At 42.0% G+C, this 12,997-nt stretch overlaps 1 protein-coding gene across 1 annotated transcript in view; it reads right to left on the reverse strand.

The window, feature by feature from the left end:
- The window catches only part of LOC132805755 (sodium channel protein type 8 subunit alpha-like), a 420,353-nt gene that overhangs the window by 254,005 nt on the left and 153,351 nt on the right, over positions 1 to 12,997 (reverse strand). The window contains exons 18-20 of the mRNA XM_060820986.1: positions 7,577 to 7,697; positions 4,183 to 4,337; positions 1,704 to 1,877 (exon numbers count right to left, since the gene is read on the reverse strand). Coding sequence (XP_060676969.1) covers positions 1,704 to 1,877; positions 4,183 to 4,337; positions 7,577 to 7,697 — 450 coding nt within the window. The remainder of the gene's footprint in view (positions 1 to 1,703; positions 1,878 to 4,182; positions 4,338 to 7,576; positions 7,698 to 12,997) is intronic.

The raw sequence follows: 12,997 nt of genomic DNA on the forward strand, positions 1-12,997 counted from the left end.
CAGCCAGTGTGTGAATTGAACCTATACTGATGGTGTCACTCTGCATCACAAACCAGCCATCCAACCAACTGAGCTACTCGACACCCCCATGGCATTGAGAAAGAGGATTAGCCACAGAAGAGGAGGCTCAATGGCCAACTAAACATGAGTGTTGTCTGGACGAAATACCTGACTTGATAGATTCAAATGAATGGAATTAATTTGGGATGGCATAGAATGGCCAGATAATTCAATACTAATAATCTATTTTGCCTGCAAATTTCTACCCCAAACTATGCTATAAGAGAATAACATGTACTGTGGAGGGTTCTTGTGGCACAGTGGTAGTGCCCCTACCGCTGAACCAGGAGTCCCGGCTTCAAGTCCCATCTGCTCTGGAAGTGTGTCATAATGGTTCTGAACAGGTTATTAGAAAATAAAAATATGACATGCCTTGTGCATTTTGCTTGGCTTGTAGTTGACAGTGCAATGTATGGCACCCATTTCTAAGGACATACTGAAAATTACTACAACAGCATTGGCAACTTTGAAGCTTGAGTGTAGTAGCATGACAAAAATATACTTTTCAATTATCCCACAGCAAAAAAAAGTCAACACTTCAATATAGCAGCTAATAAAGGAAAGCCTGTGGCAGATTAAAAGGAAGCACTGCATTGAGGATGCCCAGTATAACATTAAGGAGACCATATTGTCCTGGCATATGTCAAACTGCTATTTGAATCACAGGAGAACATTGTTACACATACATAACTTCCTGAAGTCAACACCTTCCTCATTCAACAAAACACCCAAATTTGAAATGGCAACTTAATTATTTTGGAACAGGTTTGCATAATAGTGCTATAATAGAACAACCCAGCACAGGCAACAGATTTGCACAGACAAATGCTTCAAACAATGAAAGTAAATCACAGGTATATCTCTGGTGGCAGAACATAAAATTCCAAGTGACGACAACATCACAAAACGAGCTTTACCATATGCTAACAGTTGAATGGTTTAAATGATTGAAAGATGGCTAATGGACAGGATACTCTTAAAATCTGGGCCTCAATTTTTCTGTATACAGGAAAAGAGCTACAAATCAATGCAGATATTAATAAAGGACAATATCTGGCTCTAATTTCTGCAAAATGAATTAGAAATAAAAGCACTGCATCTCCAACATCTTACATTCACTATCAATATTTCCATTTTTAAATACACTGGGATTTTGTTAGTACAAATTTTATCTTTTAAGAGATCATTTGACACTGCCTGTTAACCTCTGAAATTAAAATTAACAAACAATATATTTGCCAAAAAAGGGACTGGTTCAAGTTTTCTTAGGTGAAGGGAATCTGAATGGAATGAAGATTTAAGTTTTCTTCAGATTCGCTACTAAACTATTGACCAAAACCCTCCATCTCTTAAACCAATTTATTTACCAGATTAAGCCCTGAAGTCACCAGTAAAACCATTACGGAGGTATCTCATTGACATAATTTGCTGTTCAATTTTAGACTTATTTATGAGGCTAAACTTCCTTGCTCATAACACACCTTGACAAGATTGGCACAACAGTTCATTGTACCTTAAATATAGTATGTTGAATTAAACACATTTATACTGCTAGATGAGAATATAACTAAACATAACTATATCATGCATGCCCACCAGCACATAAAGGTGACAAAAAGTACACAAAAAGGTTGGACACGTACATCGACAATGAGGAAGTCCAGCCAACACCATGCATTCGTGAAGTACTTTTGAAATCCATAGGCCGTCCACTTCAACAACATCTCAAGGATAAAGATATATGTGAAGATCTTGTCAGCATACTCAAGGATAGTCCGGATTGTCTTCCGCTGTTCAATGTAAATATCTTCAAAAGCCTGAAAAGAATAACCATTTTAAAACTGTACAGCAATTGTTCTTGGAAACAAAAGAACATCTCTTCAAAATGCACTGTCTTGAGCCAAGGCTTGGCTCCTCAGACATCGGCTGGCCTGTTTCCTTATTTCATGATTGTTGGCCTTGTGTGTGTATGTGGTGATGTTATTTTAGTTTGCCCCAGGTTCTTCTTCCCATGCTAGACAATCCGCTGGAGTCACCCAAGCTGGTACCCCCTCTCCCCAGTCCTGGGAGACTGCTGTAATACTTTCACAAATTGCCCTCAACTAACTTCAGACACTGGACGCACAGCCTGGCGATTAAACCTGAAACCTATTTAGTAAAGAATCCATAGTCATACCTATGTTGCAGCTAATACCATCATGCCATGCAATGGTACAATTTTTATCTTTACAAATTTGGCTTGATTAATTAAAGGATTCACTCAACTTACAGCAGAGCCGGGGGCTATAAATAACCATTAGGAAAGACTGAATAGGCTGGGGCTCTTCTCTCCAGAAAAGAGACAACTTAAAACTGACCGACTAAAGTTCTTAAAGATTATGGAGAGCTTCGATATGGAAAAGTTTCCATTTGTCTGCAAGATCAGAACTAGGGATCCTAAGGCGAAGATAGTCACTAACAAATTCAATTGGGAATTCAGAAGAAACCTCTTTCCCCAGAAGATGCAGAACCTGTCTCCACATGGAGTAATCGAGGGGAATGGTGTTGATGTACTTAAGGGGAAGACAGATCAATACATGAGGAAGAAAAAAAATTCTCTCTTTCATGGGAGATTAGCATCACTGGCAAAGCCATTATTTGCTGCTCTTGAACTCAAGTGTCATGCCAGGCGATTTAAGAAGGTAGTTCAAAGTCAACCACATTGCTCTGGGTCTGGAGTCACATCCAGACCGTACTGGGCAAGATGGCCATTTCCTTCCCAAAAGGATATTAGTCATCCAGATATTGCCCTGGTTATTGTATATGGGTCTGACAGAGATAATACTGAGGAACATCATAAGCAACAACTTCTATAATGATGTCTTGTGAACTTATGGGCAGATCATTCTGGGCTCTACAAAGGAGTGAAACCTAACATAGAAACATAGCAAATAGGAGCAGGAGTAGGCCATTTGGCCTGTTGAGTCTGCTCCCCCATTCAATATGATCCTGGCTGGTCATCCAACTCAGTCCCCTGTTCCTGCTTTCTCCCTCCATCCTTTTAATCTCTTTAAACCTAAGAACTATCTCTAACTCCTTCTTGAAAACATTCAATGTTTTGGCCTCAACTGCTTCCTGTGACAGAGAATTCCACAGGCTCCCACACTCTGGGTGGAGACATTTCTCCTCATCTCAATCTTAAATGGCCTACCCCAATCCTTAGACTGTGACCCCCTGGTTCTGGACTCCCCGGTCATTGGGAACATCCTTCCTGCATCCACACTGTCTAGTCCTGATGGAATTTTATAGGGTTCTATGCGACCCTCCCTAATTCTTCTAAACTCCAGTGAATATAGGCCTAAACCAATTCAGTCTCTCTCCATACGTCAGTTCTGCCACCCCAGGAATCAGTCTGGGTCCTCTTCAAAGTCTCTGTAACAATGTCTATAATATCAATGTAGCCAGTAACATGTCGCAACATGCAAAAAACTACACCTTGGGAACTACATGAGCCTCTTCTAGTTGGACGAGGAGCTGGTTTTCCTCTCCCACACTAGACCGAACAGGCCTGTCGTTTTCTACACTCAAACAGGATGGTGGCAGCAACCTTCATCATGACCAGCAGTTCAGACAGGGTAATAGCTGATATACCCGTACAGCAATAGTCACTGTTGCTGAGACAACCTTTCAATTCCAAATCTATTCATTAAATTTGAATCCATGTCCCCAGTGCTTTGGATTACTAGCCTGGTGCCGTTACCAGTGTGCCAGTATCTCTCACTAAGATTATTCTGATCGGGTCAGATAGAAAGGGAGGCTGCTGGAAAATCTTGGATTTGGACAAGACCGCAAGAAAAGGCTCAGTTGCAATGGAGGCCACAGGCTGTTCACATGCACTCATGTTAAATGACCATTTAGAGAATTGAACAGTGCCTAGCACCTGTGGGACCTGAATCCCAGAAAGAGTTTGCACTGAAAGGAAGATTAAAAAAACCTGAAAATGCAGGCAGTGTATAACTACAACAAAAGAAAATGGGCATTAGACTCAGCTTCAGAATTCTGCTTTTCATTTGGCTAACTGACAAGACAATAAATGTGCAGTCACGCCCGAGGCAAATGCTGCTTCACTTTAAAAGGACTTACCAGAGCTCCACTGCTGAGCAGAATCATGAAAACAATGAAGGTTTCAAACCAGTTATGTTCCACAATTAAGAAGCAGGTCTTTCGCAAAGTCCACCATGGTTTTCCCCAGCCTTCCTCAATACTAACTTGACAACATTTAAAGCGTTGCACACAACCTATGGAAAATGCAAACACACGGTTCAATGACTATTGGAGTGGGATAATTTCTCAGTTCATTATCTCAATGATATTCAGCTAAGGTGACCAATTCACTCAAAGACAGAATGCAATTTCTGAATCTGCACTTTTCAGCAATTATTATTTCATCCAACAATGAGAAAGGACATTTTGACCAACCAGACCATCCCTTTCTGATTAACTTTAATTTTTTTTATTCATTCATGCAATGTGGGTGTTGCTGGCTGGCCCATATTTATTGTCTGTCCCTAGTTGTCACTTGAGAAGGTGCTGGTGAGCTGCAGTCTACATGCTATAGATAGACCCACAATGCTCTTAGAGAGGGAGTTGCAGGATTTTGACCCAGCGACACTGAAGGAGCAGTGATATATTTCCAAGTCAGGATGGTGAGTTCCTTGGAGGGGAACTTGCAGGTGATGGTGTTCCCATGTATCTGGTACCCTTGTCCTTCTAGATGGAAGTGGTCATGGGTTTGGAACGTGCTGTCTAAGGACCTTTGGTGAATTTCTGCAGTGCACCTTTTAGATGGTAAAGACTACTGCTACTGAGCATCGGTGGTGGAGGGAGTGTTTTAAGATGTGGTGCCAATCTATCTCTCTCTCTCTCGTCCGCCTAAAACAGGTCATTGTTGACTTTGAACCTGCACTGTATTGATGTTGGTTTGTGGTAATGCTCAGCAAGACACTGCAGTGGTTTGTCATTGCCTTCTGCAGGATGGCTAACCAGGAGACACACTCACTCTTCCCACCTGCCATCAGGAATATCGGTAAAGTTTGTAGGTTAATGATCAACTTGTAATGAATATACCTCCCGTGACCATCAAGTCCTGGATGGTAACTTGAACCGGAAGTTTCTGGCTCAGAGGCTGGGATGCTACTGACTGCACCACAACACCTCCCCATTCTACCTCCTCACCTGGTCCTGAATGTTTTGTTACTTCAAGAACTCCTCTCTATTCCCCTCAAAACCATTCTATTTGCTTTTAGTTGTTCCTGACCCAGAAATCAAATAACTTTTCTGTGACAATAAGAAAAGGGCTTCCTTTTTTTAAACCTCAAAACTTATAACTTACGTCTTCCACTGTCCAAATACTCCACTTCAAGTTCCCTAAATTTACTCAATCACCTCAAACATTTCTCTTGCTATATATTACTTGTCCCTGAAATAATTAAATCCCTGACACCTGGGAACAGTTTTTTGTTCCTGAACCAAAGTGCAAGAAATAATATTGCTCCTATAATTTAGAGAAGGTCACAAAACAATTTAAATAGAGTGCAACCAGCACGTTATACTGCAAGGATCTATCCTGCTTATATATTTAACAGTAATTAAGCATTGCATTGCCAGAGCTATTTTTAACATACACTTCCTTACAAATTAGTTTGATTTTATCCTCATAAACCAGACTTGCCAACTACTGGCCCAGGTCATTCCAGAATTTGTGGCCAAGAGACTTCTGACTTTAGCAAGGTGAACCATTTCCTCTTGCCAGGGAATCTAGAACTGGGCATGTTTTCATCATGATATGATTCACACAAACCCTTTTCTTTTGCATCTAATCAGTCTCCTCTTCTCTTTAGTACAGGGGTAAAAAAAAGAGCAGAGTCCTTCACTCACACTGATCCAGCTCCCTCAGAGGCAGCTCTCAGAGTGAGCAGAACCCCTGACACCCCTGTTTCTTGTTTTTACCTTTCCCCCACACTCCCGCCTAACTGCTGCAGTGCTTACATTTTCCCCAGCCCCCATGTCATATGTGTGTAGGTGTTGGACACAGTGAAGAACAACAGGAGTGTAAATCTTTATTCAATTCCCACCACCAGGAAGAAAGGAAACACCCGAGTGGCCAGTGACAAGCAGTGCCCTTCACATCGAAGGGCAGTGCTGCGTGATCAAACAGTGAAGGGGAGGGCAGGGACTAAATCAAAATAGAGTTGGAGGGGGAAATAATACACTCTACCCCCTGTGGTGCCCACCTCTCCCTGAAAATCTCAAGGGCGTTGGTGGACAGCGCGTGCTCCCTCTCCAGAGACACCCGGACTCTAACGTAACTGCGGAAGAGGGGCAGGCAATCGGCCCCATCAACCCCCTCCACGGCCCACTCCCTGGACCTGTTTATGGCCAGTTTGGCCAGGTGCCACACAAGCCCTTTGGGGATTTGGTGAGTTGAAGTTAATAATTGACTGCTTAAAGCCCTTAATTGGCATCAGGCGAGGAAAGTCATCCAATGCCCTACTTGCCCAGCCCTTTATTAGAGATGCACTGAGAAGGGGATGAGTATCTCACCAGGGTCAACTCATCCAATTATTTTCCCTTCTCACCACCTCCAGGTCAGTGAAGACTGAACCCAAGGGCACCTTATTCAAGACAGAAATAAGAGGGAATTTCTTCTCCCAGGAATGTCGTCATATTGTTCTTATGCTGAAAATGTGTTGCTGGAAAAGCGCAGCAGGTCAGGTAGCATCCAAAGAGCAGGGGATTCGACATTTCGGGCATAAGCCCTTCTTCAGGAATGAGGAGAGTGTGCCAAGCAGGCTAAGATAAAAGGTAGGGAGGAGGGACTTGGGGGAGGGGCGATGGAGATGTGATAGGTGGAAGGAGGTCAAGGTGAGGGTGATAGGCCGGAGTGGGGTGGGGGCGGAGAGGTCAGGAAGAAGATTGCAGGTTAGGAGGGCGGTGCTGAGTTAGACCGCCTTCCTAACCTACAATCTTCTTCCTGACCTCTCCTGCTTGGCGCTCCTGCTTAGCCTGCTTGGCGCACTCTCCTCATTCCTGAAGAAGGGCTTATGCCCGAAACGTCGAATCCCCTGCTCCTTGGATGCTGCCTAACCTGCTGCGCTTTTCCAGCAACACATTTTCAGCTCAGATCTCCAGTATCTGCAGACCTCACTTTCTCCTCCATATTGTTCTTATGGTCAGTGAGCATTGGGGGCTGGTTCATTAAATATAGTCAAGTCTAATTTAGACAAAGTCTGGATTGACAAGGAAGATGAGAGTTATGGGGGACAGACAGGAATGTGTGTCACAATCAGATATTATTATCAAGGGGTTGAATGACCCAAACCTGCTTGGACTTCTTAAGTTCTTATCTATTGTAGAAAAAAAGCATGAAGAATGCATCAGTTGTCCATGTGTTGCACCCAGTATAAGTCATTCTAACCCAACTCATCTTTTTGCAATGCTAACTGTGATTTCACAATGTCATTTAGTCAGGCCCTACCATCAGTGAAGCATGCTTCAGGGTCTAAATACTCTTCAGGTTGCTCTACTGGTGGGCCCTCTTCTCCTTCTGGCTTTATATCTATTGTGCTTCCTTCCGACGAGCTGGTATCATCCAGTTTCTGCAAATTCATAAGACAAGCGAATGATTGGTAACTCCATAACAACATAAGCAATGCTGAAGGAACAGATGCCACCACAACAAAAGTAGACAGATTTATAGTAGGTTACACAATGCTATCGTGTCCTGACCATCAGTTTTTAGTACTTTTTTTTATATTTCTGGAAAAAGACATATTTTGTTGAGACATACACTCATCCAGACAATTGACAAGAGCTTTAATTTAAAGGGGTCATAACCTTTATACTATAAATGAGGTCAGTGTTAATTGGTAAAGGTTTTGCCATGAAGACTGATCCAGCGAATGATGACTGACAGTTAACTGCCAAACTTTTGTATACATTTTAAAGCAAGCGGAATGTCTCTGATTGCTGAAGACCAAAGCATCTGCAGCTGCAAATGTGTTGCTGGTCAAAGCACAGCAGGTTAGGCAGCATCTCAGGAATAGAGAATTCGACGTTTCGAGCATAAGCCCTTCATCAGATGAAGGGCTTATGCTCGAAACGTCGAATTCTCTATTCCTGAGATGCTGCCTAACCTGCTGTGCTTTGACCAGCAACACATTTGCAGCTGTGATCTCCAGCATCTGCAGACCTCATTTTTTACTCGAAGACCAAAGCATCGCCTTGGGAAATAAAAGAAAGAGCGGCTGTTTCTTTTTATTTAAAGTTGCGATGCTTGAGGCAAAAATATATACAAAGAAGGATGTCTTACAGATCATGGGGTTAAATTTACACAGCAGTTATTCCATGTTGCAGAAAATCAAAGGGAAATGCTGGAAAAGATGGTGTCAAGATGGAGAGTCAATCCCTTTGGTTGTCATAAGCTGAGTCCTAGAGTCATATAGCACAGAAACAGACCCTTCAGTCCAACTAATCCATGCCGAACATAATCCCAAACTAAACTACTCCCACCTACTTGCTCCTGGCCCATATCTCTCCAAATCTTTCCTGTTCATGTACTTATCAAAATATCTTTTAAACTGTGTAATTGTATCTGCAGTCACCACTTCCTCAGGAAGTTCTTTCCATACACAAACCACTCTGTGTCAAAAATTTGCACCTCATGTCTTTTTAAAATCTTCCTCCTCTCACCTTAAAAATGAGTCCCCTGCTCTTGAAATCTCCCATTGCAGGGAAAAGACAGTAACTCTATCCATACCCCTTGTTATTTTATACATTTCTATCAGGTTGCCTCTCAACCTCCTAAGTTCCAGTGAAACAAGTCCCTGTCTATCCAGCCTTTCATTTTCACTCAAATGTCCTTTAGATATTTTGCACTGACAATCCCAACTTTGCGCATAATTGCCAAACTGCTGGAAAGCTGAGGCCTCAAAGTTCAAAATATACCAAAGTGTCTGGATACATAGTGTACTTTCACTGTGGAATTACTGTCTTTGACATAACAATATACTTTGTTCCTGTGAAACAGGAATAATTAACACATTCAAGCACTTTGGAAGTCCATACAGCTTCAATTGGTATGGCAAGTCAATCTTTTGTGACAAACTATTCCTTGGAGCTGAACAGATAAAGGTCTTGTCCTTCCCATCATTGTTGTATCCCCATAATTTACTTTGTTGCTAGCTTTAAGGAAGGTGATTAGCCAATGATGCATTTTTTACTAAGTTTGGACATGAAATTTCAAATCCCTTGATAGCATGTTAAAGGAAACATGGAAAAGGAAGGGGACATTAAAGATATCTTGCTCAGATTTTCATCTATTGAGGTTGATGAAAGAGTGTTATCACAATAATGCATGATCATTATTGATGGGGATTCTGAAGTACATGCAGTATACAGAAGTTGTCATTTTATTCCACTGTCAGTTACATTTTTGAGGATATACTTCCCACCTCAACTCTCTTGTCTGAAGTAACACAGCTTGTAATAATTCATTTATGGTATTATATTTTTAGTCTACGTACTGGTTTAGTACTGTAAGGGTTAAAAGTCTTAAAGAAAAATGCCACTCCATTAATGGACAACACAGAGATAAAGGCTTAACTCTGGGCAGGTGAGCAGCAGAGTGAGTTGAAAACAGACTTACTGCTCATGAAAGAAAGCCTGGGCTATTTGAACATCAGGCATCATTTAAATCCAGCTGGAAAACAGTGGGAAGCTGGTGGAAAATTGGATGCCCTTGAGCATCTTTGGAAGGAGGGCAATGGGGCTAACATTTGGCAATAAACAGATGGTATAAAAATAGGGAAATCTTGCTAAAATGATACATGGTAGCAGTCAAACCATAACCGAACAATTATGAGCCCTTATTGAAGGAAAGATATGCTGATATTGGAGGCAGTCCAGAGAAAGTTCACTGGGCTGATTCCAGGTATGGAGGGACTGTCTTATGAGTACATTGTCTCTGGACTAATTGGAATATAGAAGAATGAGAGGCAACATTATTGACATATATAAAATTCTTAGAGGACTTGACAGGGTAGATGCTAAAAGGTTGTTTTCCCCTTGTGGGACAGTCTAGGACCAGAGAGCATCATCTCAGAATAAGGGGTTGCACACTGAAGCAAGATGAGGAGGAATTTCTTCTCTCAGATGGCTGTGAATCTGTGGAATTCTTTACAGCAGAGAGCTGTTGAGGCTGGGTCATTAAATATATTCAAGGGTATGGAGGGACTGTCTTATGAGGAGAGGTTGAGTAGGTTGGGTGTGTACTCATTGCAGTTGAGAAGTATGAAAGTTGACCTTATTGAAACATTTTTGATTCTGAGAGGACTTGACAGGGGAGAAGCAACCAGTTCAAAGCTTTGCTTCGTGGCACCAGGAGTACACTTTGGACTGGGAAATGGGTCTCTCTCACTTTATCCCCTATTTAACTTAAACCATCCCGCTCCTCAATGCACACTCTTCAATCTGTTTGAGCTTTTTCTATTTCAGTGTAATATAAGTGAATCTTGCTCTGCATTGGTGATTCAATTTGTTTTGGCGGGGCAATTAAGTGAATAATGCAGCATTTGGGGAAAGGGGACATGCGTTTCCGCATGCTTTGCAGCCAGCATAGACAATTAAGAATTTCCGAGGGAAGCAGCTTTAGCGGTGAGAAAGGCAGCGTGATTGGTGGCTATTGGTAAAGACCATCAAAATCATGCCTCTTCTGCATGCAAATGGGCACCAAACTGGCACCCTGATGCCACTTGTGAACACTGGACCCCAAGGGGCTTTGCCCGCCTTTATCGTCTTCCACTTATTCTTCCTGTTTCTGAAGATCTTGAAACTATCCAACATTTTCATCACAAGACTTTCAGAGTGGCATAACAAAAATCAAAATTTCAGAGACTACGACTTTGAAAATGTTTGGCAAATATTTAAGCTATCAAGCAACACAACAGGGTTTGTAAGCAACAAATGGAAAAATGTCTCTGAAACGTTTTCAAGAAAGAATTGGATATTGTTCGGAAAGCTAAAGGGATCAAAGGATATGAGGAGAAAGCAAGAACAGGGTACTGAAGTAGATGGTCAGCTATTATCTGATTGAATGGTGAAGCAGGCTCGAAGGGCTGAATGGCCTACTCCCACTCCTGTTTTTCATACTTCTGACCAGAAATCTTAGATTGTTCACTCACGATAATCAAAACCCTGGGAAAATCGCACAAATACCCATTTTTGTCTTTTATTTCCACAGTCCGTATCAAACATCCACTCAAGTTGCTACCCAGAAGAGTAACCAGTAACCATTGCGTATTAACACCCCTTGTGGAAATAAACCAACTGAAAAAACGTTTGGGAAGGTAATTAGCTTTTTACATCAAAATGTTTAGCAAAGCAAAACAAGACCATTTGTCAAAGGAACAGGACAAAGAAAGGGCCTGATCTGATGCTCCCCATTTTGAAAACCTTTGGTGATACTGGTGATACTGCATAGAAAAAAAAGAAACACAATTGACCACTGTTGCTGTCCCTCACATTCACCAATGATTTAAAAATTCTCTACCTCATCTGTGTTGTCAAATATTTCAAGATCAAAGATAAAGCAGCAGCATATCTAATATCATTGAATTTACTTTATGAAATATACCGATTTGGACCACCAGGTCTGTCCAAGTTGACAAAGATCCTTTCAACCTAATGCCATGTTTCACTCTTGGGGTCTGTAACCCTGTAGGCCATGCTATCTCAAGTACAGCTCCATGCCCTTTTTAATGAGGATCCCTGCCTCTATCAACCCTTCAGGCAGTATGTTCTCAATTTCCATTTACCTCTGGGTCAAAGTCTTTCTGCCCTTGAAACCTCTTCCCTGAAATCTGTGCCCCTGGTTATGGACCCCATATTGAAAGGGAATTGGGCTTCTTGGCCACCTCACCTTCTTTTGTTCAGTCCTCTGTCCAAAGGCACAGCACCTCAGCAGCCACCACTAAAGCACAAGGAGACCGATCCTGAATCTACCCCAGCTGGGACGGGGATCAAATCTCATGTTACTGGCTCCAATCTGGTGTCTAACTAACTGCCTCCTCACTTCCAAGGAATCAGAGTTGCCCCATTTTCACTTGCATGTTGTAACCTGGAGCTAAGGATGGTAAGGCTTTGACGTTTTCTCTCTGTCATGTGGCTAACTAAGAATTTCTCCCATTTTTACTCAATGCCACTGCTATATGCTGGAAGGGTTTATAGGTTTATACTAAACCTGTTTGATCATGTTACAAACACACCTTCTGCCCATCTACCGAGACTGGAACATAGAGCTTCTAGCTCAGAGGCACTGCACCACAAGACCTCTAGTCCACTCTAGACTTTGAATAATTTTAGATACTTTGATTAGGCTTTCATTCTATATGAATGTGAGGTTCTTTAAATACTGTGCTATCAAACACTTCGAGTCACAGAGTCATAGAGTAAAACAGCATGGAAACAGGCCCTTCGGCCCATACTGACCATGGTGCCCCCTCAGCTAGTTCCAATTGTTTGCATTTGGTCCATATCCCTCGAAACTCTTCCCATTCACGTATCTATCCAAATGCTTTTTAAAGCATTGTATGGCCTCAACTGTATTCTCTGGCAGCTCATTCCATACACACACCACTCTCTGTGTGAAGAAGTTGCCCCTCAGGTCCTTCTTAAATCTTTCTCCTCTCACCTTAGCAGAGAGACAGCATTTACAAGAAACCTCTGCCAGACTTGGTACAACAAAAGCGCTTGGTGGAAAGCCACCAACAGATGCTACAGCTCTAAATTCCCTGTAATTCCCAGCAAAGATATTTCTAAGCATGACATAGATGCAGGATTAAAATCACTCTCCACGGTAGCTGGCAGAGACCAGGCAGGTAGTGAAGGCAAGCAGGTAGCA

The sequence above is a fragment of the Hemiscyllium ocellatum genome, chromosome X, assembly GCF_020745735.1.
Source record: "Hemiscyllium ocellatum isolate sHemOce1 chromosome X, sHemOce1.pat.X.cur, whole genome shotgun sequence".
Taxonomy (NCBI): Eukaryota; Metazoa; Chordata; class Chondrichthyes; order Orectolobiformes; family Hemiscylliidae; genus Hemiscyllium; species Hemiscyllium ocellatum.